A 27,941-nucleotide genomic window follows, 5' to 3' on the forward strand; every position below is an offset into this window, starting at 1 on the left:
CCCTGTTGTGTGTTGATTTCTAGAGAGAGGAGGAAAAGAAGACTTGACGCTTGGACTAACTCTAACTGCCTTCTCAGAGTTACTGTGTCTGTTTCACTCCTTAATCCAAAAAAAGTCAAAGGTAAACGATTCACAGGTTGTTGGTTTACGGTTCTCCGACGCGTGTCCTGTAATATGAGCGATGTCAAAAAGGGACAAACATGCGGATAGGAAAAGACAACCCCCCGTAAAGTTAGCCTGTGTCTGAATGCTTAGCTGCTGGTGCTAGCTAGCTGCAGCGCTAACGTCAACAAAAATCATGCTACTTACACATGTGCGAATCATGCTGCGACATGTCACCAATAAATGCTGTTGTTATTTGGTGTCTCCGTTGTTCCTTGTTGTCAAATTACGAAAACGGCGTTGTTTTGGTGGCCTGACAGCTGCTGAGTCATTAGCTAGCCGAGGTAACCGGCGAGCTAACTATTGTTGCAGCCAAACTGAAGCTGTCAGCCGGACAAGTCGCCCGGGTTAACCTTCTCTGTGTTGCTGTCCTACTGTCGTCCTACAATGAGCTTCGTGTCTGTTTTATTTTGGTCGCGTAAATTATAATGAGAAGAGGTAGCTGCTAGGTGATGTAATGTTTGTGTATGTATATGTGTGTGTGTGTGTGTGTGTGTGTGTGTGTTAGCCGAAGTGAATGGTTTTATAAGTTAGGTGCCAAGTCACGAGTCATCATGTAATTTTAGGTTAATGTTGTCACTGGTTTTATGTTTCCTTTTACCCCCTGTTCATAATAGATAGGGGATTTTCTTTAGTTGACAGTCGTTTCACTTTCTCTTTCAGAAATCAGTGGCGACCTCTGAATCAGTCAATGGGAAAAATCTAACAATGTTTAGCTTTGAGGGTGATTTCAAGACAAGACCCAAGGTATCACTTGGAGGAGCAAGTAAGAAGGTCAGTGTCATTTGTTTTTGTTTTTTAGTGAAACATGCCTGGCTAACATCTATATTTCTCACCTCTGGGTGCTTAGCATAGATCATGTAGCATGTTATTGTTCAAAGTGTGTCACCAAAGGTTCCCTGTTATTGTTTTTACAGGAGGAGAAAGCATCTCTGCTGCACCGCACCCAAGAAGAAAGACGGAAAAGAGAGGTAAGTTAAGAGGAGAAAGTAAAGTCTTTATTATATTTGAGTGCTGTGGTTTCTTTGGGTTTGAGATGTTTTCTTTTATTGCTTAGGATGAGAGACGACGTCTGAAGAATGCTATCATCATTCAGTCCTACATACGTGGCTACCAGGACTTGAAAAGACAGGTGAGTCTGCAAGCACTACTGTATACAGACCTCTTGTGTTATCAACTTTCATACTGAGATGTCAGTGTTTTAAATACACAACTGTCCTTACTGTGTGAGCCAAAGGCAACACAACAGCTTAGATGAGATGTGGCATTTGATAACTTCCTGTGACATTTGTCAATACTCCCACATAAAACATTGTACCATGCAGGTGGCTTGTGGGTGGTGCTGCCTGTTGCATGGTCTTGCAGACGCTGTTTTTGGGCAACTTAGTGGGTCAGGGTGTGTAGCTGCAGAAATCTAAAAACAATACTTATGTTTGATTGCATATCTGCACATTTTGGGACAGGTAGCTTCGACATCCAATCAGAAGGTCTGATGATTAAATCAATTCCTGTGTGGTTGCTAACCAGCTGAAACAGTATGACTATTGTTTTCACCTTGTGAGTCTGAGTGTGTGTGTGTGTGCATTTGTCAAACTGTGGCTTGAGAGACACCAATTGTGACACCAGGAACTACCACCGATCTTATCACCACAATTGTGTGAAATTTGTGCCAGATGCAGTCACAAAACTTTATTGGTGTGTAGCTGAGATCACATGTGTAATAATGTTGCAATAACTACCCACGATGCTCACAGGTCAGAACCTCATTGTGTTGATGGGAATTGAATATAGAATGAATAGAGAGTTTGTTTTGTTTTTAGTGGAGCACATATGTTGCCATTGGACAAACACATACTCATAGTCATCATGACACAACTTTAACTCTTACCTGGTATCAGCAAAACCAATATATGGCAACACATCTGAAAAGCTGACTTGATAAGTGACTGAATTTATCATGTGTCATGATCACAGATTGAACTTATTTATGTTTCTGCGTATTTGTAAAACATTTTTCCTGTGCGATTATAACACATCTTAACACATGGTGCTGTTTTCTTACCTGCAGTTGTTAACATATTTCATTTTACTGTACATTTGTAGGTTTTTTTTGTTGCTATTATTCAAACAAGTACCAGCAATATTTGACCTTTGAATCTTTTCTTCCAGTATGCCATTCAGAGGGCGAGGTTTGATGAGTGTGTCAGCCAGACGCAGGCCGGGGGGGCTCAGTATGTCTTGGACGGTCCTAGTCTCTGCCTCTTGTCAAGACAACTCATATTTTTTTACAGACAGAGTGTGGATGCACACAGATTGGTGAGAATTCAGCATGTTTCAATTGTTTCACAGATGCAATTATAGCAAGAGTGCGAAATGTCATGTTTATCTTACAAATTCTTTCTGTTTGTGTGTTTATAAAGATATGGCTGTGCCAGAATCTGGTGAAACACAACAGCCACTTTGTGAAGCTGTTGGTGGGCCCACAGAAGCAGACATGTATGTTCCAGATCAAGAGGCTCTTAGGCTTCTGCTGCAGGTACAGTACCAAAACAAACAAAAAACAGCAATTGATTGATATTTTAGCCGGTAGATGCCTAAAGCCACCTAAGACCTTTAAATAAATGTCCACTATCTCACTTGTGCCTCTTTATGTCTCAGACTCCTGCAGAACTGCAGGGACGACAATTTAAATGTGGCGGTTCCCATGCGGATGCTAGAAATTTTTTCTTCAGAGAGAACCTATCTTCCCGTTATTCCAGATGTCAACTATGTAGCTTCATTACTCGAGCAGATTTTGCACTATATGGTACAGAAAGGTATGTGACCAAGGAAATTCACTGTCTTTTTATTCTTCATGTATTAAGAAGCGCTGATTACATACCTGCTGTTGCTTTGATAAATCTGCCTAAGGATGTGTACATTTATTTTTTCTTAGTTTGCTGTCATTCCTGTTGAGGCTGCAAAATCCCACTATTTCCATCGTTCATCTTATTTCACTGCCAGACAGGGACAAATATACTTTTGAAGTCCGTTTTAAAGGGTGTATAGAGATGTTGAATATGTGTCAGTATTATTTGCTCTGAAGTGTTTGAGTAATTTTGCCTGCACACGGGCAGTTCCTGCTCTGACTGGCACTTGAGTATATATAGTGCCGTGCACAGGTCAAGTACATGTCCTAGTATTTACATTTTCCCACAAGTGTGACTCATTTGCACCTGCTCTATATAAAGTGAGTCATGCCCGTCAACACAAAGCATCTTATTTAATTTTAGCTCTGCATCAAGTGCAGGCAGATGTATTGAAGCCAGATAAACCAAGAATATCAAACTGGCCAGCCCTACTTTAACAGCTAAAAATATAAAGCCTAGGGGGGGGAGCACTGTTTTCAGTCTATGCTGCAATTTATGTCCTTGCATGTCCTTTAGCCGACACTGTTTTTAAAGGGGAGTTACATTTGGTGCAACACTGAGAAAACCAATCCTGCAAACAGGAGCGCTTTTTAATATCCACGACGTAACTATTGTTGTATGTATGTGGTAGCTTTCTTATAAGCCATCTGGATTCCTAACATTATTATTTTCATTTGTATTTTCTTCCCAGGATACTATCGGTCGCTGTACATTCTTGTAAATCACAGGCTCCCCCCCAGTCTGGAGTACAGCGACGCACCCTCTATCCCTCTGGCAAGCACACTGTTGGAGCACATCCTCAAACCCCTGCACTTTACCTACTCCTCCTGCACAACAGGCGCAAGGTATGTTTAAGTTTAAGTTTAATTTATTTATATAGCACCTTAAAAGCAAAGAGCATTTGCACCAAAGTGCTTCACAGTCAACAAGTCACATAGGCAAACCAACGTCAATACAATGCAACAACATCATACACTTCAATTAATCAAAAGAAGAGATAAAAAATTATTAAATCCCAGGGTTATCGAATGCATATTAAAAACAGATTAAGTTCTAATTAAAAGCGAAAACATAAAAATGGGTTTTAAGGTGCTTCTTGAAAGCCTCACCAGAGTCAGCTTTTCTAATGGCTTCTGGCAGGCAGGTATAGAACTAGAGTAACGTGACCATTTGAGATCAGTAGTTGGTATGGAGCTGAATTGAACTCCCAACATTTACCTGCTAGCCAAAGTCATTATTTAATTGTTTAATCTAGATTAGACATTGCTGAATTTTGATTTGCCACATTATGATTTATGACTATTCTTTGATTTCCTTTGCTTAAAGCAGAAGTGAGTGGTCCGGTCGTTTTCGCTAATGCTGCGTTCCAGGCAGGCTTTTGAAATCGTAAATTATAGCTTCAAGTCACAACTTACGACTTTGTAGCGTTCCAGGCAACCCACTCGTGTTTTTCCGACCTGTTTTACCGGTGAAAGTCACTATAACGGCCACTCGTAACTTCCGACCGGTGAACTCGTACCAGATCGAACTGGTACCACTTCACGGTCGGAAAAATACGAGTTTCCTTGAACGCACCATAACAGTCCTCGTCCCTACGTCACCACATTTACGGTGTTCCTTGGCTGCACACACAGCCCTGCATGCCGTTCTCTCTCCTCATTGGATAAAAACTGTAGGATACGATAAAAGTTTTCTCCTGGGCTCAGAGCAGAGCAGAGTGACTGACAGACCCGTGTTTCAGACCAAACACTCTATGTAAGTGATTGCTGTCGGAAGATATAACTATTTAAGACTTATATTAACACAAATATATCACTCACTTCTGCTTTAAGCTCAGAGACGAGGTATGTTGGTCTTAAGAGAAAATATAGTTTTGTTTTAGAACCTACTCCATATTCAGCCATGGATCATGCTTATTGAGTTCTTCACCAAAATATATTTCACTGCTTTTTGACACTATAAAAGGTGTAACATGAAGAGTACATGACGGTTGCATTATAATAAATTGATATCTCTGTATCTGAAATTCAAACAGCTGGCAGCAAAGTGTGTGACAGATGCTGCATCTTCTACTGAAGTTTCCATGAGCAACTTTAGCGTCACTTCTTGCACCGTTAGCTTAGACATGTCCTCTGCAGAGGGCAAATGTATTTATATTGATAATTAATCTCAAATGAGTATGTCCACCATTGGCAATATATAGATGTTGTATATAAGGATGTGCTGAAGCACTTAGTTTAAAGTTACTGATGTCTCTGGACCTCCCAAATTGCTGCTACGTCTGCAGGAAGGGAAACTGTTTGTCCCTAGTGAATTCTTTTGAAATCATCCATTAAACTGATCAGACAAACCACAGCAGTTTTTTGTCCCCTCTTAGTCAGTGGTGAAGCAGTAATTGCTTCAGAGATCAATTTACAACAAGCCATAAAAGGCCCCCGGACTCGCTCGCTCGCCAGAGTGCAGAATATCAGGCTGTTTGCCCTCAGTTCGAGACATTCTTCATAACAAACGACAAGAGGACTCCTTTTCTTCTTTGAAGAAAAGCAAGGGCGGGAGTGAGAGAAACTTGTGTACATACTGACTCCAACAGCTAATTATCTGACTCGACCCGCCAGATGTGTGTGACTGAGCCACACAAAGCAGCTCTGTTTGGAGAGACAACATTGGAGGACTCGTGAAGTAGAAAGAGCGGGGTGCTCGTAGAACAAACCGCCCCCTTAGATCATTTCTGTCTGAACGTACAACATTTTTCCATATATGTTTGTTTAGCGTGTTAACACGTCTAACGTCTGATTTTTGCTTGTTTGTCGTCTTTCAGGCAGTTTGTATTTGCAGCCTTTACTGAGGAGTTCATCTCAGCACCGTTCACCGAGCAGATCTTTCACTTCTTTATCCCGGCGCTGTCGGACCCCCGTCTCTCATTCCCGTTCGAGGCCTTCCTGAGCTCCCTCCAGGCCACCATCAACTCCTCCTCAGCAGCACACAGCCAGGCGCCGTGGCTGTTTTACTTTGTCCTCTCTGCAGGGGAGAACTGCTTAGGTATGGCACTGTACCTTCCCTCTGGATCTACTGCATCCCCCAGTGTGTGTTCATGAAATAAATGCGACTCATTTGAAGCTTAAATAAACTCATAGGGAGACTGATTTATAGAGATGTGAATGTGATCCTAAGTGCAGTAATGGAGATGGCTGTGTGTTGGCAGGCGCGCTATCAGAAGAGGGTCTCCTGCTTTACCTTCGGGCTCTGCAGACTCTGCTGCCTCTGCTGCCGGTGTCAGAGAGCAGCAGCAGGCCTGAGATGAACAGCGACTCAGAGGATGAGGATGATGCTGGCATCCATCCACCACCCATGCAGGTAAGACTTGGACACATGGGTACATGCACTTGTAGTACTGGGATTGTACCAATTTCTTTTGTTTATGTTGGGCCCATATTTGATTGTGTGAATATATGACATTACAGAAGCACTGATGTGATCTGGAGTGGATTGATCATGTTATTAAGTAGATTTTCTATTGATTTCAATATGCACATGGGGGTTTTATTCAGCACCAGCAGATATCTTGAATTTAATCTGTATCAAGAGAGAAATAATCTGATCAGTGCATGTCTAGACCTGTCACAATTATTACATAATTGAGTCATTTGAGAATCATTTGAGCTGACCGCAATCTGTGACATAATCACTAAAATTGTTTCCATTCATCTGTAAAAAACAAAACAAAACAAAAACAGCTGGATGAAACAAACAGAAATGTCATATTTCCTCGTTTTCCACTGTTTGACTGGTCCTCTTTTAATGACAACCTCACGTCACACCCCCTTCTTCTTCTTCTTCTTCTTCTTCTTCTACGGTTTAATTTTGCATGAGTGGAGCGCCACAAACTGTTTATCTCGAGGCGCTTAATTTCTAAACTTCTAAATTTATAAAACTGCATTTCGATGAGCATTTATTGACATTAGCATCATGGATGAATTACAAATAAATGCCAATAAATGGCTCTTCTTCTTCATAAGGTGTATGTGTATTATTATACTATAATTGTGGCATAAAATGATCAGGAAAAGACAATCAAATCGTTAATTGCAACTAAACTAAAATACATGATTGTGACAACCCTACTGCATGTCAATGTCTTGCAATGTCCTCCAGCTTCTTCAGGACTTACCTTCAACAGCGTCACTTGCAACATGACGAACATCACAGGAAGAGTACACGTTGAACCAGTTTCCAGTACAATTTTAGTCATCAACAACCAAACAGGCTCTGATCATTTGTGTTTGGGTTTTGTTATGACTACTGTGTGAGAGTAACTTGACATGTTTAACCTTTGACAAAACCACTCTTTCAATAAAAGAGACAGTGTAAATGACCCAAAGTAAAATGTATGGTTTAGAATGATTTGAGGAAAGAAGGGAATAAATATTGGTGAACCACATCACTATGATGAACTATAATGGGATCCCTCCTGATGTCTTTGCTCCATTACACATCCTTGCTGGTGTGTTAGCGCAGCTTGGTAAAAAATCCTGTCATCATTCCAGTTCATCACACCCACATGTGTTTCCTTCTCTCTCAGGATGATAGTCGTATATCTGTGCAGCTGATCACGGAGGAGTGCGTCCGCAAGCTGGACACCAAGCAGCAGACCAACGCGCTGCTCAACCTGGTGTGGAGGGATTCAGCCAGCGAGGAGGTCTTCACCATGATGGCATCTATCTGTCACACACTCATGGTGCAGCATCGCCTCATGGTGCCAAAAGTCAGGTACATGCACACAAACCTGATGAGACTCATTTGTTTAGGAATAACCTTAAACACTTGACTAAAAAGTGCAGATTTAAAAAAAAAAAAAAAAAAAAGTCCTGTTCAATTTCAAATTTCAAATCCCACGTCACACTGAATCAAAAGATAATGTGAAAACAAACTAAGAAAACGTTCATTTTTTATTCCATATGATAACATTTTACACATCGTTGAAGATCGGCCGTGCATTCGGAGAGCTTGTTTACACACCCACCTGATTGAGAGGAAAACTGTGTTCTTTATGTGTTTCCGCGCTGTAAGCAGTAATGTAAATAACGGTGAGGAGCGGCAGGCAGGCAGGCAGTTATCTGCGGTCCGCACCCACTGGCATTTACAACCGGCAGAGGAAGCAGGGATGTCAGGGAAGCTGTCAGTTTTGGATGAGGGCAATTACCCCTTCTCAGGCTGATTACATTAGGGCCAGGATGTCAGAAGTGGTGCGCGTGTGTGGGGAGGATTGCATTGACTGACGGGAGGTGATCCGGACTGAGCTTTATGGATGGTCAACCTGCTCTAGTTAATTATTAGTGGAGCCAGTTGCTGCCGGTTGATTTGTACGTGTGGGTGGGGATGTGGATGTAGATTCATATCATGTTAGCAACACATGTCTTATTATGCATCTGTCCTCCTGTTACCACTTTTGACACCTTGGCTTACTCAAACCACGCATATAAAGATAAGTAAAGCTGCTTCAATCTGTGATAATAAAAACCGGACACATGCAGCTGGAGTCTGATAACTTAACGCTGTTGCTCACCAGAATTTAGAAGATCCCAAGTTTGTACCACCCCACCTCTCTATCCGCCTTAATTTTTTATGGCTTCCTCCTTCCCTTCGCTTTTACCATAAATCCTGCCCTTCGTCTTCCATCATTATTGGATATCTGTACAAAATAATTAGCTCACTGAGAAAGATTAATCACTGCAGAAGTGGACGGGATAGCTTTACAAGAGGCTAAGGGGAGCAAATTGCATTCCGGCCTTGATTTACTGCCTTTACAGCAAAAAAAAAAAAGAGAGAGAGAGAGGGAGAGAGAGGCTGGCCAGTCGTCCAGCCGGCCCGGCACACTGCCTTTTTAATAAATATGTAAAATGTCTCATGAAACTGCGCTTCACTTTTTTCCTTTTTTTTTTTCCTTCCAGAGGACATCTTAAAAGCCGTGCAATGATTCGGAACCACATATTGATTTTTGATTGATTTGCTAATGGTCCTCGGCCCAGATTAGTTCAAGTGGGTTTGCTGTAATTTCACTTTAATTGTTCACTGTTGGATATTTGGTGTAATTTCACTTTGATCGTTTGGTTTCACCCACTGTAGCACCCTGTCGCTAACGGGGCTCGCTGTGATGAAAGTGAGCGCGGATGAGCTTTGGTCCCTTCATTTACTTTTGAAGGCTGCCTGCGACTTTTGTGTTGTCATGAGATAATGATGTTGATCATGGTAATACAAGAGGAAAACAAATTTGCGTTTGGGTGGAAAGTCGGTCGCTCCGTCTTTATGGTATCAAATCTGACCTGAGCACGACGGTTGTTGTTATTTTTGTTTTTTTCTGCTGAATGGAGCTTCTTTCATTACAGCAAAATGAAATGATCCAGGCATGATTCATCAGGCTGCTACACACACACACACACACACACACACACACACACACACACAACCCCTTTTGATGTCTTGACTTTGTTTATTAGTGGTTCATTCCATGATTGAAATGGGGGTTTGGGTTCTCTCAGGCCGTAAATCAGCTTGTCAGCTGGCATTTAGTGCTTTGTTTCCCATTTCAATCAAACACCCGCATCACTTGTTATGAGACCACAGCACTACCCCTCGCTTCTCTCCTGAGCCTTGTAGTACTGACAGATGGTGTGTGCTCAACTCAAACCATTTTTCAAACCATACTGAGGGCTGTGTGACACCCTGCTCCCGAAGCTGATTTCCATTTTGGGATTTTTGAATGAGTTATAGTAGATTGAATGGTGGGATGGGAATTTGAGCATTGACATTGAGATGAGAAAGTTCAGCGAATGAAGGACTCTTTTTTTTTTTTTTTCTCACTCTGCCCTCTTTTCTTTTTGGGTCTCTTAGTTCTGTTTCCACCATTGACCTTTACTCTCGTCCTCCTCTGTGAATACATGATGCTGCCCTATTTAAAGGAAGCATCCTTATAAGTGTCTGTGCTGTCACTCTTCAGACAAGGACCCATTATATGCAGGGGCACTTTATTTCGCCTTTTAGCTTACTTACTACATTGTTGTCACCTGTACTTACCCTCTGTGTGAAAAGCCATGCAATTTAGGAGTATACACAAACACACACACTCGAACAAAGAGCAGCTTCACACCTTGGTGCCATAGCCCCGTTGAGTGCAGAGCGGCTGCGGCGAGGTATGTGTGGGCCCTCCGCCGTGTTATCATGTATTCACTGTGAGTGTGGAAGCATGCCGGCGCTGCGGGGTCACTCCGAGGATCAGGCTTCCCCTCCTCCTCCATCCTCCATTGTCTTGCTCCCCTGGCCATTAAGTTAAATGGGCCTCCTGCAGGAAGCCAGAGGGCTGTTTATGACCCGAGCTGGGCACCATCGCCAGCAACTAGTTTACTAATGGAAGGTGCCTCGCCTAAATAAAGCTTAATGGCTCATTTAATCTCTTTTCGGCCCCTCGCGAGGTACAAAAGGGGAGAGACGGACCAAGAAAATTCTATGAGGAAAATGTTGGTTAACAGTGTCATTTATTTTTTCTCTCCCTCCTTTTACTTGTGTCCTCTGGTGAAGAGGGCAAAGTTAACAATCCTAACACAGCAGACAGATTGGCGGAAAGTAATTTTACTGCTCTTCACACTGATTGTGTCATCTGATTGAAATTGCTCTTTAACTCGTTCTTTTCTCAAGTAAATGTTCAATTAAAAATATGCCTCACCTCCGTTTTTTTTTTTTTGTCTCCTGCAGGCTTTTGTACAGTTTAGCTTTCAATGCACGTTTCCTAAGGCATCTCTGGCACCTGATAACCTCCATGACAACTAAAATGATCACTGGGTGAGCTAATGCCGTCCTAATTATTGGAAAATGTGTTTTGATCTTTGTGTGAGCAATTGCAGAAACACATTTGTGCTTGCGTACAGCGCATTTCTGCTTCTGTACTTACTCTTACTTGACTCTCCCTGTCTGTTTCTGCCCCTCAGCTCCATGGTGCGGCTGCTTCAGCTGATCTCGCGAGGTTCCCCCTTGACATATGAGGACTCGAACCGCATCATTCCTCTCTTCTATCTCTTCAGCTCTCTCTTCAGTCACTCACTTATCTCTGTCCATGACAGTGAGTTTTTTGGGCATGAATTGGAAGGTAATGATCTTCTTTCTTTTCGTTTGTTTGAGAAAGTTTTATATAAAAAAAAAAAAAGTGTCCCTAATGTTCCTGATCAGTGTTGCTATTTATATTTGCTGTCAGAGCTTTGTTTGCAAATTGATACATTGTCTAGGGATGGCTGAGTATCTCAAACGTCCATATATCATCTCCCATTTCCCTTATTTGGAGTTCTTCACCGCATAATATATTGGCAGCTCTGGCTGTTGCTTTCATCGGTCGCATTGTGTCGTGCCGCCATGTAAATGTGAAAATCAATATCTGTGAAAGACTATGAATACTTATTTTCCTGTCAACAGGTCAGACACAGTCCTCTATGATGCCCTTCACACTGTTAGAGCTGGTGACGCTGTCTCGCTGTCTGAGGGACGCGTGTCTGGGAATCATCAAGCTGGCCTACCCCGAGACCAAAACCGAGCACAGGGAGGAGTACATGGCCGCCTTCCGCAGCGTGGGCGTCAAGACAAACACTGAGGTTCAGCAGCGCATCCAGGCCGAGCAGAAACGCTGGGTGCAGCTCTTCAAGGTAAGACGTATGAAGGAACCTGTCTCTCTTAATGGCTGCCCCGGTACCGAAAAACGTCTTCTTCCTCAGTCCAGTCGTTTTATCGACAATATGTAAAAACAAGATATTGAACATGCAATTTAAAATTGGCACCATTCAGTTGATAATAAGCAAATCTCAATTCTTTGTTTAAAGTTGATGCCTAAACTTGTCTCTTGTCGTCTTGCTCTTTTTGCTCTCACACTCTCACCATTGTCTTTAAGTACAGCGTGGGAAATTAAGAGTGAATCCCTCACACACTTTGTCATCGAACACACACACACACACACACACACACACACACACACACACACACACACACACACACACACACACAGGTGGTGTGTATTAGATGATTTAAAACCTGATTTTTTGAAGTGTCCAATAGTGAGATGTCAGTGGATAAATCCTCCTGCCTCATTAATCTTATTTTCAATTGCATACGATTCCCCAAATACCAAAACATTTGAGCTGATAAAAATAATCTTCTCAACCTTGTTTGTAACTAAACAAACAGCCAGCTGCCATCCCATGTCATTGAACTTAGGTTACTTCAGATTTGTTTGAACAGTAGGTTGAATTGTCCAAATATATGTTTATCCAAACGAAAGGCCAACAGGTAATAGATGTTTCCCCCCCCAGCCCAAGGAAAAGTGCTTGTTTGGTACAAAAATAAAAGTCACAATCATTATCATATCTATATATTTTTTTCAATCAAAATAAAATGCAAAAATGATCATTCCAACTGACATTGTGTTTCATATCACAATCGCAATATCCATGAGGATAATCACAATATGACTTTCTTTTCCTTTAATCTTAAATCTTTCCTTTATTGTCCACAATGTGGAAATTTGTCTTTGGCTTCACCACATAAAACCACATAAAATCACATGGTAACACACATTACATAAATAACATGTCATTCAATACACAAAGAAAGAGAGAAAAGGTGATGTACATAGCTCTAAAATGTCCTGGAATGCGTTCATGAATTTAATATTGTAATTGCATTCGGCATGAATGACTTCTTGTAAACGTCTTTGTTTTTTTCGTATTGATCAGCCCTCACCTGAACCTGTGTAGTGTAAAGATAATTCAGAATTTGAGGACTGTATTAACACAACAAATCGTGGCTTATCTTTTAGTTGTTTTGGTTTGCATTCGCCGTGTCTACATCACCTTTGGTTGGATTTCATCGTGGAATAAACATGAATAATACAAATTGCACTCATACATGAATGAGGGGAAAATGAAAACAAATTCTCCTCATCTTTTTCTGTTATTATGGTATAAACCATAATATATGGCATGCTGAGATTAGGGCCTAATTGTTGTGTAGCCTGTCTGTCCATTGAAGCATAGTGACCTAGTGGTAATCAAGCATGTATGCATGAACAGGCAAAGGCGAGATGGAGCGCTGCCGTGGAGGTCGTGCACTGGTTATTTACCCAGAGAAAATGAGGCAGAAAGCAGCATTGACTTCATTCTCCTTGGCTCTTTTCCTCATCCCACCTCCCCATGTCATTTCTCCTCTCTCCCCCTTGTCCATTCTCTATCAAGGAAACAGTAATTAAGCAACTTTGTTCTTGGCTGTTAGTCTTTGACAGAAGGATTTAAAAGTGAACACTGGTGTTCTGTGAAAGGTGGCAAATACGCGAAGAGCACGTCAGGAATTTTCATAAAAGATCTGCTCAAAGGCCTCTTGTCAGCTAAAACGACCCATTAAAGAAGTGGGAAGCAGGGGAAATGCATTTTCCAAATTGAACGCTGGGATTTACAGTCGGTTTAACGCCGCTGACCCCTAACACGCTAATGTTTGGTTCGTGTCATCAGCCGTCCCTCCCCATCTTTTATCACCTCCATTGTCGAGCTATCTATTTAATTGAAAGAAGTTAATTGAATGAAAATGATCAACTAAGCTTGTATTAATATTGCTAATGGAACTTTCTTCTTGGCCATGTTTGGAGAACGATGTCACGCAGGAGTTTGGGAAAGGCCCATTAAGGCTTGCACTTAACCCGATGGGCTAATTAAGGAATGCTTATTCATTCCCAGAGTCAGGGAGTAGGCCTCCTCCAAACCCATCGCCACGCGCCTTTTACAGCATTTTGCACTTGCCATTATTGCGTACTCTGGTTGCCTCCTGGTGATTGGCCAAGATTGATTGTCTCGCTATGAAAATTGCGTGCTTTAGAAAAGAAGATTTCGATTGAAATAATCTAGGTGAGGTATTATATGGAAATGGAGTGGCTGTAACTGTTATGGCAGACATAACAGCCCCCCTAATGAATTGTCATGCATTGGCATGCATGAGGTTATGAATTAAGTGTCACAGTCACTAGCAACATAGCAACAGTAGAGCCTGTTACCTACAGTCCAAATAAGGCTGAGATCTATCTGTTTGAAAAGTAAATTCGCCACTACAAGTTTTATTTTGTCCAAATCCTGGGTATTAATGTGAAGATCTGATATTTAGCTACACATTGATTATAAACAAAATGTAGAGCACATTTTCATTCATGATATCACAGGTCTGATTTTTGCGTAGCTTTTCATAGCATATGCAAGGGAATACAAGTTCAAAATAAAACTGAAAGCCTGCAAAGAGCAGATTCTCACATGTCGGTGCCGGTGGTCCCTTGAAACGGCTCTGTGTGTGTTACAAAGTGACAACATTACATCAAAGTGAAATATTGTAACCACGAGCCGCCCGCAGGCCGGGCGAGGGCCTCGCTCGTACGAGCAGTGCGGTGAACCGCTGCCGCTGTGTCTTTTGCATTCTTTGCCCGATGGCTGATGTCAGCAGACCTCGCCAGTAATTAACAGGGCTGGACATTGAGGGACGGTGCAGGTCGTTTTTCTTTTATACTCCCCATAAATGGTGCACTAATGGCTGGATTCTTAAATTGCTTTTTTTTCCCTCCCTCTGAGAGAAGGTACCTCATCCCGTTGAACAGCCTATACACAGAAAAACCTCTTTATCTGTCTGGTGTTCTTTGAAATGTACTTGAAATGTACATTTTGCTGCAAGTGGGTTTTTGTGGGGATACAATTGACAGAGTTAGAGATGTTAATGCGATGTGTGTATGGGTGTCTCTGTGTTTGAATTACTATCCAGGTCATCACTAACTTGGTGAAGATGGTGAAGGCTCGCGACATAAGACGACCTTTCTGTCCAGCAGGTCACTGGCTCTCTGAGGAGGTCAACATCCGTGCTGATAAGGTACCATCACGGCTGGTTACATTTTGTGTCAAAGGTCACAGTTGCATGTAGATGTTGTGTCAGATTTAGCCTTATAGTGAAATAAAATGCCTCTGATGAAAGCACCTGATCATGTTGAAATTAACCAAATTATTGCTGATGATAATCTGTTCAGAAGACAGAGGAGGTCTCTTATGTGTTTAAGCAGACGGATATCCACACAGTACAATCTATACCCAAGTAGTATTTCATCTTTATAGTAAGCTTTACAAAAGTATTTCAGAGAGAATCACAACAACATAATTTTACAACAATATGAGTGAAGATGCAGCCGACTGAGAAACTGAAGCTCATTAAATATGTTTTTAATAGTTAGTTCATGGAGGTTGAATTTCCCTGAGAATATGTTCAGTGTTAAAGAGCAGGAGCAGCACAACTGACAGTTTCTTTTGCGTCCTCAGGTCACTCAGCTGTACGTCCCCTCTGCAAGACACGTGTGGAGAACGAGGAGGATGGGCCGCATCGGGCCTCTTCAGTCAACACTTGATGGTAGTGTAACGCGTTTTAATGTTTTTATGACATCACAACAAAGCAAGAACTGAGTCCCTCACGATAATGATATCGTTCATCATACGAAAATGAAACGTGTTTAGAAGACGGAGCAGTTGTACATATTACTGTGTCTGCGTATGTCAATAAAACGTTGGCATTGTTCTGGTAACTGACTTTTACAGTTTTCCTGCCCTTTAAAAAGCTAAGGGACAGTTTTCTTTGTCTCAGAACAGTCTATTATGTTATTTGTCATCAGCCTGGACAACACTGGACTCCAATGCTGTACTTAATGTAACCACAGAGCTGCTCCACTGGCAATGGATGGAAATTTAGAATCGTATAATGCTTGTGTCAGCTTGATGCATTGCCCAGAAAATCTTCCTAATTGCTGTCCAAAGTCACCTTCTCTGTGTTTGCGTTTCATATTGTATGGAGCTGTACATTGAAATTATTTCCCCTAAGAAAAACTAGAAGACATTCGATTTGTCCTTTGGGGGAGGGGGGGACTGCAAAATCTTGTTGCCGATGGATCCTTTTCATTTCATTTTTATTTTTATTTTTATTTTTTAGATTGGAACGAATGCTTCTCAATGTAAAGATTTCTTTCAACTCTCAGAGCACTTCACAGGGAAAGCAGAAAACCCTCTCTGTTTAATAGTACCACATTTTCTCTTCATTCAATCAGGCACTTAGAGGAAAACACTCTTTTACAGGCAGGGCGGCATCTGGCTCACTTTAAGCCATTCTGAGTTTCTGTGAAGTGTGGTGTGAAAACAAGCTGATAACAATGTGTGTATGATCTACCTAATGCCACTCAGAGGCTGCATGGGATAAATTCAATTAGTGTGAAAGTACCTGATGAACTCAGCCACATCTGGTCCATGTGTTTGTCTGGCCTTTTCTCATTTCCTTAAATGGACAGGCCCATGGCTGATGAATGAGCAACATATTGACCACTCTAAGGCCATATTTCTCCGCAAAGATGGAAACCTGATGGGAAAATGCAGATCAGATTGACTAATTGAGCAGAATAATTGAGCCGCAGTGGACGCAAAGTGAGGAGGATGAAGAGCGGTTTAGCCATTGTGGCATTTTTTTTGTGGGCTAAACAGCCTAAACCCTGAGTTTAATACAAAACAAACATCAACTTAATGGATCCATCCCGGCAGGTGGATGGGCAGCTCACAGTTGGGTTAATTAAAAGGGTGTAATTAAAAGGGTGTAGGATGGAAAAGTCTTTAATGGCAGGCATGTAAGCAGCGCACTGGGTCTTAACCACAGAGCTATGCACTGAGAATAATGATGCTGTCAGTGTTATACACAAAGGACACGTGATGTTTCACCAGCTCACATTTCTTTAAGCAAAACTGAATCTCCACCAGATTCAGGCTCCGAACTTTAAACTCAAAATAACATAGAACTAAACACATGCATAGTTTAAAAAAAAAAAAAAATTAATTGAAGTTGCAGTGTTACAGCGCAGAAGTTTCCAAATCAATGTGGATGTCTGCTGTATAAAGGCATTTTAATTGTTTGCATCCAGAGAGATAAAAAGGAAAAGATTATAACCTTTATCTAAAATATCCCATAAACCCAACTACAATCAGAACTTGAAGGATTTGTCAGACATTTTTAATGTGTCCAAAATAGTTCCTTGAGGTGTAAAAGATCAGTTACTGATGGATCTAGCAAAAAATACAATATATGGAAAAAATAAGCAGAATTTGAAATATGAAGTTGGGAAAATGACTGATGGCTCAGAATGAAGGGAATCTAATATGTTGTCTATTGTGTGTTTCGATAGTCGGCTCAGAGCCTCCACAGCTGTCTGTGTCCGAAGAGAGACATCTGGCCATCCTCACAGAGCTCCCCTTTGTGGTTCCCTTTGAGGAGCGGGTCAAGGTACTGTATCACTGTCCCAACAACCACAAAAAAGTGTGTGTAATATTAATACTGCTACGTATCGTATGTATTTGAGATACAGTTTGCTTGTTTTTAAGTTTGTTGTGATTTCCTCTCAGCTCTCTGCCACTTTAGCTGCTAAAAGACAAATATAAGATGATCAAACATAAAGCATAAAGGAAACGCAGTAAAACCTATCCTCAGAATTAAACATTTTATAACTCAAAAGGATTTGTCACTGACCCTGCCACCGGGTTCACATCTGTCTTGTAGATCTTCCAGAGGTTAATCTACGCTGACAAACGGGACGTGCAGGGGGACGGGCCATTCCCTGATGGTATCAATGTCACCATCAGACGCAACTACATCTACGAAGATGCCTACGATAAACTCTCTCCGGAAAACGGTATGGCGCTCATCACTACAGTTACAATAAATGAGCAATTTATACATGTGCATTCATTTGGGTTAAATATATAAGACTCTTTATCATCCGAGGTGGCTACGTTTTATTCGCAAGATGGCAATTACACGAGGAGAAGAAGCACGGTGCAGTAAATGTTGACACTGTTACTGAAACTCTTGTTATGGTCTATAAAATCTTAATACTGAGGATCAAGGTTCCAGTTAGCATTAAAGATGAAGGCTGTCTTTCCCTTCGTGTGCAGAGCCCGGGATTTTCGGTAAAGCATAATTGAGGTTCCGATTATTATAATGGATCACATAAAAGCAGAATCAATTATTTTAAGTCACCTCTTTTGTGTTTAAATTTGAAAGGGCACTTCAGTGTGGGCAATCTGATTAAAAAGAGTAGTATGAGACCTGGGCTGAAGACATGATCTATATCATTTATGTGTCTATAAGTTATAGCTGCCTTGATTTATCACTGTACATTAATTATTCTGAAAGATGACCTCTTATAGAATTTGATTTGAATATTCTGAGGTCAAGAAACTGCTTCCTTGCAAGAACACCTTTGTTGGGAGAAAACAATATAAGACAGTAGATTTAAGAATTAGGATTTAGATTTTATTTATTTTTTTAGTTATTTTCTTTGAAAATAGAACAAATTAAGTCTAACCCATTTCTTTTCACTTATTCGCCTGTTTTATTTGTCTTCTTCCAAGTCTTTAGAAACAGATTGAGTAGAGGTTCTAGTTATCTTGTAAACCTTAGCATGATAAAACACCAAAGAAAAAACTAAGAAAACTTAAAATAAACTTCAATTTTTTTTTAAATATCCCAAGATTAGTTGAGGATTTACTGCAGAAACAGTGGAAGCTAAAACCAAGCCAAAAAGTTGAACTGTGGACTAACAACAGAATGAATGAGAATTTGAGTTTCCAGTTACTTTTAATCTCTCAAAACCAAAAGCTGATCTGTGTTGGTTTGATGGCACTGTGTTTTTTTACACAGAAGACATTAAAACATGTGTAGTTTCTGACGAATAATAACAATTTCAGCTCAGATTGTGTAGCTTTTTTTTTTTTTAAATGAGGAGCTTTGCAGCTCTAGTAATGATTAGAATCTAATAAGAACCTGAGAATATGTCAAAACCTTTTCAATTTGTGCTTTAAGAGGCTCTGACCTGATTTTCCTGCTGTGAAAAAATGAATGGGTAAAAAAGAAAAAAAAAATCTGAGGGGAACTGTGTGTGGTTTATCATTTTCTTTTTGTACCCTCCTCACGTGTTGCTCTGTCCCCTCATGTTAGAACCGGACCTGAAGAAAAGGATTAGAGTCCATCTGCTGAATGCACACGGTCTAGATGAGGCGGGCATCGATGGAGGTGGCATCTTTCGGGAGTTCCTCAATGAACTCCTCAAGTCTGGCTTCAATCCAAACCAGGGTTTCTTCAAGACGACCAACGACGGCCTGCTGTATGCCAGTCCCGCTGCAGAGATGCTGGTCGGAGAATCCTTCACGAGACACTACTACTTCCTTGGCAGGATCCTCGGAAAGGTGAGCAGAAAGTAAAATATGATCCAAGAGGTTGGTGATGTCAAATATTTTCATGACCTTACATGAACCTCAAAACCCCAGAATAAGTGATTGTCTGAAAATGAAAAAGCTTTCAACAAAAAGCATATTGATAATCTTAAGATGGAGTCCCAGACAGCCTTGACACGATGACCAATACGTCAATTATGATCAGTCACAGCCACTGTCAAGGCTGCCCTTGCCATTGATGCAAATTTAGAGGTTGTTTTAGTATTTGCTCTGGAAACTGACGATGTTTAGAGAAATTGCCGTCATTTGTTTCTTTCAAAGATTTGGGGGTTGGGGTGAGAACTTGACCCTGGCGCTCCTGGGTGCTTTATTTTTGTTAATTAGCCCTATGCGTAATCTGTTGACGGCATTGTTTTTCTGTCCCTTCCTTCCTCTGATGGCGCTATTTATTAGAGCCTAATGTTTCTAAATCATCCTTAATGCATGTGGTAGTGATTGTTTATCAAGATGCCTTCCCCGTAGGGGGGTGATCATCTCAACCCAGAGAAGAATTACCTCATGACAAGCGGTCGCCTCTCAATTAGGGCTTCCATTAGCCGATGATTCCTACCTCTTGTTTGTGTAGTGATTGCATTTGGCTGGCACTAAATCAGCAGGCCCACACAGACAGGACATAAATAAGCGTTCAAAGCATGTGGTAATAGCATTTTGATCTGTTTTACAGTCAGGAACATCCAGGTCTCTTCTCTCTTGCTCAGCCCAAGATGGTCCGGTCCACTTATCAGGGCATCGTAACTCCTCCTCCTCCTCCTTCTCTTTTTCTTCTCCCTCCACTTCTTCTTCTCCTCTGTATTCCATGCAAGTGAGAAATGATCAATCAGCAGCTACAAGCTCTCCGCCCCCCACTCCCTCAATATTGTGCTCTCCATAGCTAATGGTTCAGGCAATTAGGCGGGGGGAAATTAATTTGAATTTGACTTTCAATTAACCCTACCTTAAGTTCCTCTTTCTCCATAAAAATGGACGTTTGAGTGGCCATTTGAGAGGTGTATTGATATTTGTTTAGTGCCGTTATTGCCTGGATAAAAGGCAACCGTTTATATAGATTGGGATTGCATCATCACCACTGCCGCAATGTGCACAGTGCACGTTGCGGCTCAAAGGACACAGGAGATTAATATTGTTAATTAATGTCCGAGGCGTGCCATTGTTGTGGAGGTGATGTATTACAGGCAGGAGTGGCTTGTCTAGGGTACTCACTGAAATGGGATTGAACATCAGAATAGAGGCCGGTCATCATCCTTCTTCCTCACTTGTCCACCCAGCTGGCAAGCTGAAAGATTTAAGCCACAAATGGGGAAACATGGAAACAGGTTACTTTGCTTTTGCGGTTCAAACCCCCATCCAGCCTAAAGACTCAAAACTTAATTTAATGTTGATGGGAGTGGTTGCTGATGTCGTTTTTGTCAGAATCAAATTTCTCATTATGCAATATGACCCGCGGGAGGTTCTCTTTGTGCCTCATTCATCTCGCATTATTACAAAACCTTCCACCTCATCAGCAGTGGCCTCTCCACTCGGTAAACTATGAGGGTGAAGAAAGTTTCATCCTCCCTCCCTAACCACCACGCCTCAGCTCCGTCTCTCCTCAGAGACTGATGGATCCCTTTAGAGGTATGTGAGGTTGGCTCCGCTGATTGATAGAGATGCGTTTGAAAGGCATTATAATTTTATTGATTCTTAATGTTGTAAATTAAGGAATTTATTTGGCAGCTAACAGAATGCACCTGCAATGTTGCTGGCATTTATTCCACCTGATGGTGCCGCGATCTGTTTTAATTGCGTTGCCACTGCACTCACTTATATTAAAAGGCCTGGGCCATAATAATTAATTCTTTCCAGCCCAAGTCATTTTGGCACAATTTCTGGCAATAAACACTCATAAATAAAGTAAGTGGCATTGAAAAAATAAGGCTACAGGTTTTTCCCATATACTTATTGCTGCCTCTTCCCGGCACAAGTGTTATTGATAGGTTTCAAGGGGCCACGCGGCGCATATGGTCTGAAATGAGCTCAGGCCACGAGAGAAATACTAAGTGGATTATTTTGCATAAAAAATAGACAATGTTTGAAGTTGCGCAATTAACCTGTGTTTAGAAAATAGCTGTGATTTATGTGTGTGTGTGTGTTTAAGATGCATGCATTATGGAAATCCTCTAGATTTATAATCCATTTAGCTGATGCGGTCAGGGTTTTTAGCGCTATCATTTATAAAGACCTGTATATTTTAATGCCTCCAACAGGCTCTTTTTCGGACTATTCCAGTACATTAGCTTTGGGGTTTTATGAGTCACCTGCCCGGCTGTGGTTTTAATGGCATTTAAGGTCAAGGTGAGAATTGACATTTATAAAGTTTGAGGCGGGTGAAACAGAGGCCTGTGTGTTTTAGATAGATTATGTTCAGTATTTTTGCTCTCAGTCACTCTGTTGTGACCAGGTTTACCATCTTATCACTGGGTTTTTTAATATAAGAGTATTGGACAGTTGCAAGCTGGTGTAATGTATGTTGTAATCAGGTTTTAGTATATGTACTTGCTACTTGATGCAGGCCGCAGTCCATTTAGTAATCTTGGTTATCTAATCATCATGTTTAATTCAGTGACACCCAAGCAATAAACAATCGCCTTTAGTGCTTAGAGGCTTTCCCATTTATACAGAGCGACTGGTATTCACAGGGAACATTGACCACATTTACCATACTTGTCTTGCTGTTGTCCTTTAGTCAACGTCCACATTTCTCCACAGGCGCTGTATGAGAACATGTTGGTGGAGTTGCCCTTTGCCAGTTTCTTCCTGTCTAAACTTCTGGGAACCAGTGCAGATGTGGACATCCACCACCTGGCCTCGCTGGACCCAGAGATGTACCGCAACCTTCTCTTCCTCAAGAGCTACGAGGGTGACGTGGAGGAGCTGGGCCTCAACTTCACCGTGGTCAACAACGATCTGGGAGAGGCTCAGGTGACCAAGGGGGTTTAGGGGGGGCCAGGGTGGGATGAAGCTGGTTAATTGATTCACATCTCCTTTTTTCCATCTCTCTGTCCTGGTCTGTGCCTCTCATTCAGCCGGTCTTTACTTCCTCCTGTTTGGCTCGTCTTTGTGGCGTTAATAATTCATTTCCTTCGCGATGTGCCACTTTTCAGCCCCGAGGGAGATAAAGCACGTCGCCACTGTCGCCCTAAGCCCTGCCACAGCGCAAAGGAACACAGCGGCTCTGTTGACCGTTCCACCTGGCTTTCCCCCTGAAATAATCTCAGAACACGCCTGACAGAAGCAACTAGCCGCTCTTAAGCACGTCCCCTCCAAAGCTCAAGGCTGCGGAGACAAGCCGCCACCATCACACTGAGTCACTCGGGTCCCAGACCTGCACTCTCCCCAGAGCCCCTGTTTGCTCAGGGCCTTAACGCGTCTTATTAGCTCTTCTCAAACAACACCTGAAATGGTTGAGTTACAATGTGGCCCTCCTGGTCGCAAATAAGGCATCGCAAACACGATAGGGAAAACAATTTGTGAAAGATTAGGCACACACCCGGGAGCAGTCTGCCCTGCATTTGCCCTCGTGAGATAGCCAAAGTAAGCAAGATAACGACAGTAATTCTCTTACATTAGCACATAATCAGAATCCGCTGTGAGGGGAGAAAAACGGCAGAAAATGATTTGCTGTCAGGGGATGGACAAGTAAGAGAGTAAAACCTTACTGTAGATTGCAACACAATGTAATTCAGTATCACTGCACTAAATGCCTTTGTGAAGCTTATCAATCACTTTTTGTTGAGACTGCGTCAGAGAGGTGCTGATTCATGTCTCTTGTCATTTTTGGCTGTAGTTTGTATTGTCGTTAAACAAATATCCTGTTAAGTGTCAATCAGTCACTTTTTGTGACAGCCTACGTGTGACCACTGCGGCTCATTGCTGATGCAACAACGTTCCCGTTTGGCAAGTTTCTGAGAAAAACCTGGATTAACGCTCCAAAAACGTGATCTCCACTGTGTGTGGATACCAAGACTGTTCACTGTGGCACATTGTGTAATGTTGCAATGAGTGCCACTAGCATTTCGTTTTACTCTGTAAGCTGCATAATGTTGCTTTGAAAGATGCTCCAAATACATAATGATAAAACAAAAAAACTTACATCCAAGTCGTACAATCAAATTGTTAGTTTTTAAAACACGTACACCGAATGCAGGAAAATTGCAAAGGAAACAGATGACCGTTACAATTTGTCCCACTGTCGCCGCTATGATGTCATCACACACTCGACTTTATGAACAGAGATGAGCACATCTTATCAAGTGCTAACTGCTCTAAAGCTAATGAAAAGAGAACCTGGGGCCAAATTGTATTGGACCAGATGTACATTGGGTGTCCTATATTTAGAAACACTGAAATGCACTCAAACCCTCCCCCTCCCCCTCGCTCACACACACACACACACACACACACACACACACCTATCCCTAGCTTTAATCAGAATGCTGAAAATATTTTATCACCTTTCTGTGATTTAATTTAATATACCTGGCACAATTTAAGCACTTACAATGTTTGTTGGTCATTGGCTCAATGATATGCATAATTAAGTAGTGATATTGCTAAACCACAATTTTTTTTTTTTTTTTAATCAAATATTTAAAAATGTGTCTTTTCTGTCCAGGTGGTTGAGCTGAAGCTGGGAGGGAAGGACATTCCTGTGACCACAGCCAACCGGATAGCCTACATCCATTTGGTAGCTGACTACAGACTGAACAAGCAGATCAGGCCTCACTGCCTGGCCTTCAGACAGGGCATAGCCAACGTGGTCAACCTGGAGTGGCTGCGTATGTTCGACCAGCAGGAAATCCAGGTAATCTGCACGTGACCAGATGAACTGCACTAAACACGGCGAACAATCGTAAGTCACAGAAACTTAATGTGTGTGTGTTTTTTTTCCTTCGTTTTTAATAGGTGCTGGTATCTGGGGCTCATGTGCCAATTTGTCTTGATGACCTGAAAAAATTCACAAACTATTCAGGTGCGAGCTGCTGTTATGTTACAGTATAATGTTACAGTATAATTTAATTTATTATAATAATTTGTAATATAATTACATTTTCTGTCATCGTCTACCCTAGGCGGGTACACGGCCACTCACCCTGTCATCAAGACCTTCTGGGAGGTGGTCGAAGGCTTCACAGACGACGAAAAGCGCAAGCTGCTGAAGTTTGTCACCAGCTGTTCCAGACCTCCACTACTGGGCTTCAAGGTGAGCGTTTACCACAACTTGAACTTGAACTCCATCTTTTTCTTCCCTTACTGACTGTGCACTGCCTGTATCCTTCATTATCACCATGTTCTCCCAATTCCCAACAAAAAGGGAGTGTTCAGTCTTAATGGGCTTGTAATGAAAATGCCCAGACTGATAACAGCCCTCAAAATGATCATTTTCAAATTAGGCGGCGATAAGAGCGGGCCAGCGCGACGAAGCCTTATCACCACGTCCACTGTTGTTTTATAGTTCATGACCTTCCTCTGTTGAAGAACTCCCTCTGCAGCTCCATGTGTGTGGGCTGGGTCGGAGATCTTGGCTGGACAAACATTGCCATTCAGAACAGAGTAGCAGGTTGAACCTTTGAACTTTTGCCTTCTGTGTGACATGGCAGAAAGTGGCAATTTCCTGTTAAATGAGCAGACAAGGTGGATATGTCCACCTTCTTCTAAACATTGTTTCAGCAGTGCTGAATCATTACAGCTAACCTCCTATTTCTGAAATGATTTCTTAATTGGAAACCATTTCGCTTTCTCGCCGACATGATTTGTGGGACACTTAAGTAGTCCGAGATAGAGGGGAAAAAAAGCAGAAAGTGTTGCACAGGGCCATTAAAGAGTTTTTATGTGTCTTACTTCGTCTAACCAGAAGCTGTAATCATCATATGATTGGTTTTAGTACTCTTTATGGCAGTCATTAGTTAGAAAAACCTAAATGGTGTTCTGCAGAAGAGCAAGGGAACAAAACTCTTCTTAAAATCTTTCGCAGCACTTCCTCCTGAGGTTTAAGAGTTGCCTTCCCTCCTCATTTAATCAATTTGACTTTGGCCAGTGTGTGGATGCTCTCCCTCCCTCCCTCCCTCCCTTCCTCTCTCCTCATCTCTTCTCCAGGGGGGCTGGAAAGGGCGGTAATTCGTGGGGGGAGCGGCCCCTGACCCGGCCCTCAGCCTGAGCCAGCTAAGCCTTAATTAGCTGTCGTGAAAACGGCCCAGGATTCATTAGAGGAGAAATAGCTCTGTCAGGAGAAGCCATTTAAAAAAGATGATGGAAACTCTCTTTTTTTTCCAAAATGATAGCAGCGGTAATGACACTTTCTCAATAAGCAACGATAGTTTAATACGGTAATTGTCAGAAAAATGGGGTCATTACCGCTAAGCCCCCGAAGAGCCATTTAATCGGGCGAGTATGGCCACTGAAGCGCACGCTAACTTTAAATAGCAGGATGAAATCAGGGCGGAGGAGCTCATTCGTTGCCCGGGCCTCGTGATGGAAACGATCGGTGTCACAGTTGGTGGATGAGGTGGCCTCATCACAAGGAGGCTTGATTTAAAAAAATGCCAGATAGACAACATGAAATGACCATTCCTTCAGCGTCTCATCCAAGGGTCAAACCGTGGGCCGGTTCTCCACTCAGTACCTTTCAAGCACTAAGCTGATTTCCTAAATTTATATTTTCTCCCTATTAGCTTAACGCTTAATGTCTCTCTTTTAACATTTATCCCCTTGTGGAATTTGACATTTATTGCTTTAATCGGGATTGCTTTGGACATTGTGATCATCACTGACACAAATTGATTCATATTATGTCTTTTTTTCCCCCTCTGTCTTTAAACGCCTCATGATGGCCACATTTCTCTTGAGTTTCAATCACATTTTTTCATGTGCTTATTAACAACGTCCGTACTGTATGCACACAGGAGCTGTACCCGGCCTTCTGCATCCACAACGGGGGCACCGACCTGGAGCGCCTGCCCACCGCCAGCACCTGCATGAACCTGCTGAAGCTCCCGGAGTTCTGCGACCAGCACCTGATGAGGAACAAGCTGCTGTACGCCATCGAGTCCTCCGCCGGGTTCGAGCTGAGCTGAGGAGGGCGAAGGCTTCTCTGTCCCTGCATCCATGGACTCGACGCCACAGAAATGGCTTGGGAGAAAAATAAGTTTGAGACAGACACAAGAAAGAAAAAAAAAAAAGAAAAAGAAGAGGGAAAACAAAATGATGCACTGACCTGCCTGATTTACTGTGTTTCTGCGTGGATGTGTGTGTGTGAGTGTGCCAAGTTAAAGGGTGAGGAGATGATCGCCCATAGACTGAAAGGATCAGGGGTGGAAGGATGAAGTGGGGGGTAGAAAGCCTTTTTTTTTTTTTTAATCTGTGTTGCTTTTAAGTAATTTAAATGTTTAATCACCTGTCAGAACACTTCAGAAGAACAGTGATGCAGTTGAATTTTGCAGGAAATATTATGCGCTGATATAAAAAACAAGAAACGAGCAGTAGCCGTTGCTCTCTTGTGTGATATTAAATGAATGGACAGTTATTTTTCACCAAAGATTAAGTGGCATCATATTAAAAAAGGCAATATAACAACAGAGGGACAGACTGTAGGACTCTAAAGCCACCTTGTGGTGAGCCAAGGGCTGTGGAGGCGGAGGAGCTTTTGTGTATATCCATTATGTACTTTCACATAGAAGTCATCAAAACTCCAGTTTTTGTGATTTATCAAATGATAATTATTACTAGTAATAACTGTAATGTCCGATAACCATACCGTAAGTGTGCACATGCCATCTGAAGTGTGGAAATGACTTATATTGTTGGACTAAAATTGGGGGGGGAAGCGTTATATGATTATGGATTTGTGAATATGTACATGTTTACAACTTCTCTTGTATTATTCATTTATTCAGTATTTGTACAGGTTTGTTTTTCTTTCCTTTGTGTGGTGGACGGAAGCCTCATGTTTTCACACATGCTCGCTAAAGGTGAACAATCTCCTTCCTGGTCAGCGCCTGAAAGTTTGCTCTGAGGGAGCAACTACCACGTCGTGTTGATAAGGCTCACAATGATCAGTGTACCAACAGGGTGAAAAAAAATAAGAGTGTATGGACATGAATAAACCCACTTTTCTTTTTGCATTCTCTTTCCACAAGTCTCTTTTCTTGTTGCGCGTAATTTACAGTAATGACCGAGATATAAAACAGTGCTTTGTGGGAAAATCTCCTCCTGAGTTTTATGGCCTCTGACATATAATTAAAGAAACATCCAGTTAAGAAACACTGAGCAGAACTATTCTGGCCTTGAGATGCATTATCGGCCTGAGCACAAATTAAGATTGTGTGCGTTTGTCATAAATCTACCTGCCCTCTGATGCAGTACAGCCCAGGAAGATATCCATCCCTCTTTGGACCGAGTCCATCTCTCCATCCTCTCCTGCATGCTGAAACGGCCAACTTGCTGCCCCCTCTTCTCCACTCAGAGT

At 41.9% G+C, this 27,941-nt stretch overlaps 1 protein-coding gene across 1 annotated transcript; it reads left to right on the forward strand.

Annotated features, from left to right (window-relative positions):
- Positions 1 to 27,597, forward strand: ube3c (ubiquitin protein ligase E3C). The gene is made up of 24 exons (XM_083995685.1): positions 1 to 121; positions 826 to 936; positions 1,080 to 1,133; positions 1,220 to 1,294; positions 2,332 to 2,478; positions 2,583 to 2,698; positions 2,821 to 2,978; positions 3,763 to 3,916; positions 5,890 to 6,110; positions 6,274 to 6,425; positions 7,651 to 7,838; positions 10,818 to 10,904; positions 11,051 to 11,208; positions 11,529 to 11,755; positions 14,895 to 14,999; positions 15,440 to 15,527; positions 17,335 to 17,432; positions 17,706 to 17,838; positions 19,146 to 19,393; positions 22,187 to 22,399; positions 24,093 to 24,281; positions 24,383 to 24,449; positions 24,550 to 24,680; positions 26,380 to 27,597. Exons 2-24 carry the CDS (start codon positions 871 to 873, stop codon positions 26,548 to 26,550), a joined length of 3,246 nt encoding a protein of 1,081 aa, XP_083851811.1. The 5' UTR covers positions 1 to 121; positions 826 to 870; the 3' UTR covers positions 26,551 to 27,597.
- The last annotated feature ends 344 nt before the right edge of the window (positions 27,598 to 27,941 follow it).

Source organism: Trachurus trachurus (genome assembly GCF_905171665.1).
Source record: "Trachurus trachurus genome assembly, chromosome: 20".
NCBI classification, from domain to species: Eukaryota; Metazoa; Chordata; class Actinopteri; order Carangiformes; family Carangidae; genus Trachurus; species Trachurus trachurus.

Bases quoted from the DNA above. Each gene is read 5' to 3' on its own strand.
- ube3c (XM_083995685.1), top strand. From the start codon at position 871: ATGTTTAGCTTTGAGGGTGATTTCAAGACAAGACCCAAGGTATCACTT. The intron at 2,979-3,762 runs GTATGTGACCAA...TTTTCTTCCCAG, and splicing joins GCACTATATGGTACAGAAAG to GATACTATCGGTCGCTGTAC. The intron at 17,839-19,145 runs GTATGGCGCTCA...CCCTCATGTTAG, and splicing joins TAAACTCTCTCCGGAAAACG to AACCGGACCTGAAGAAAAGG.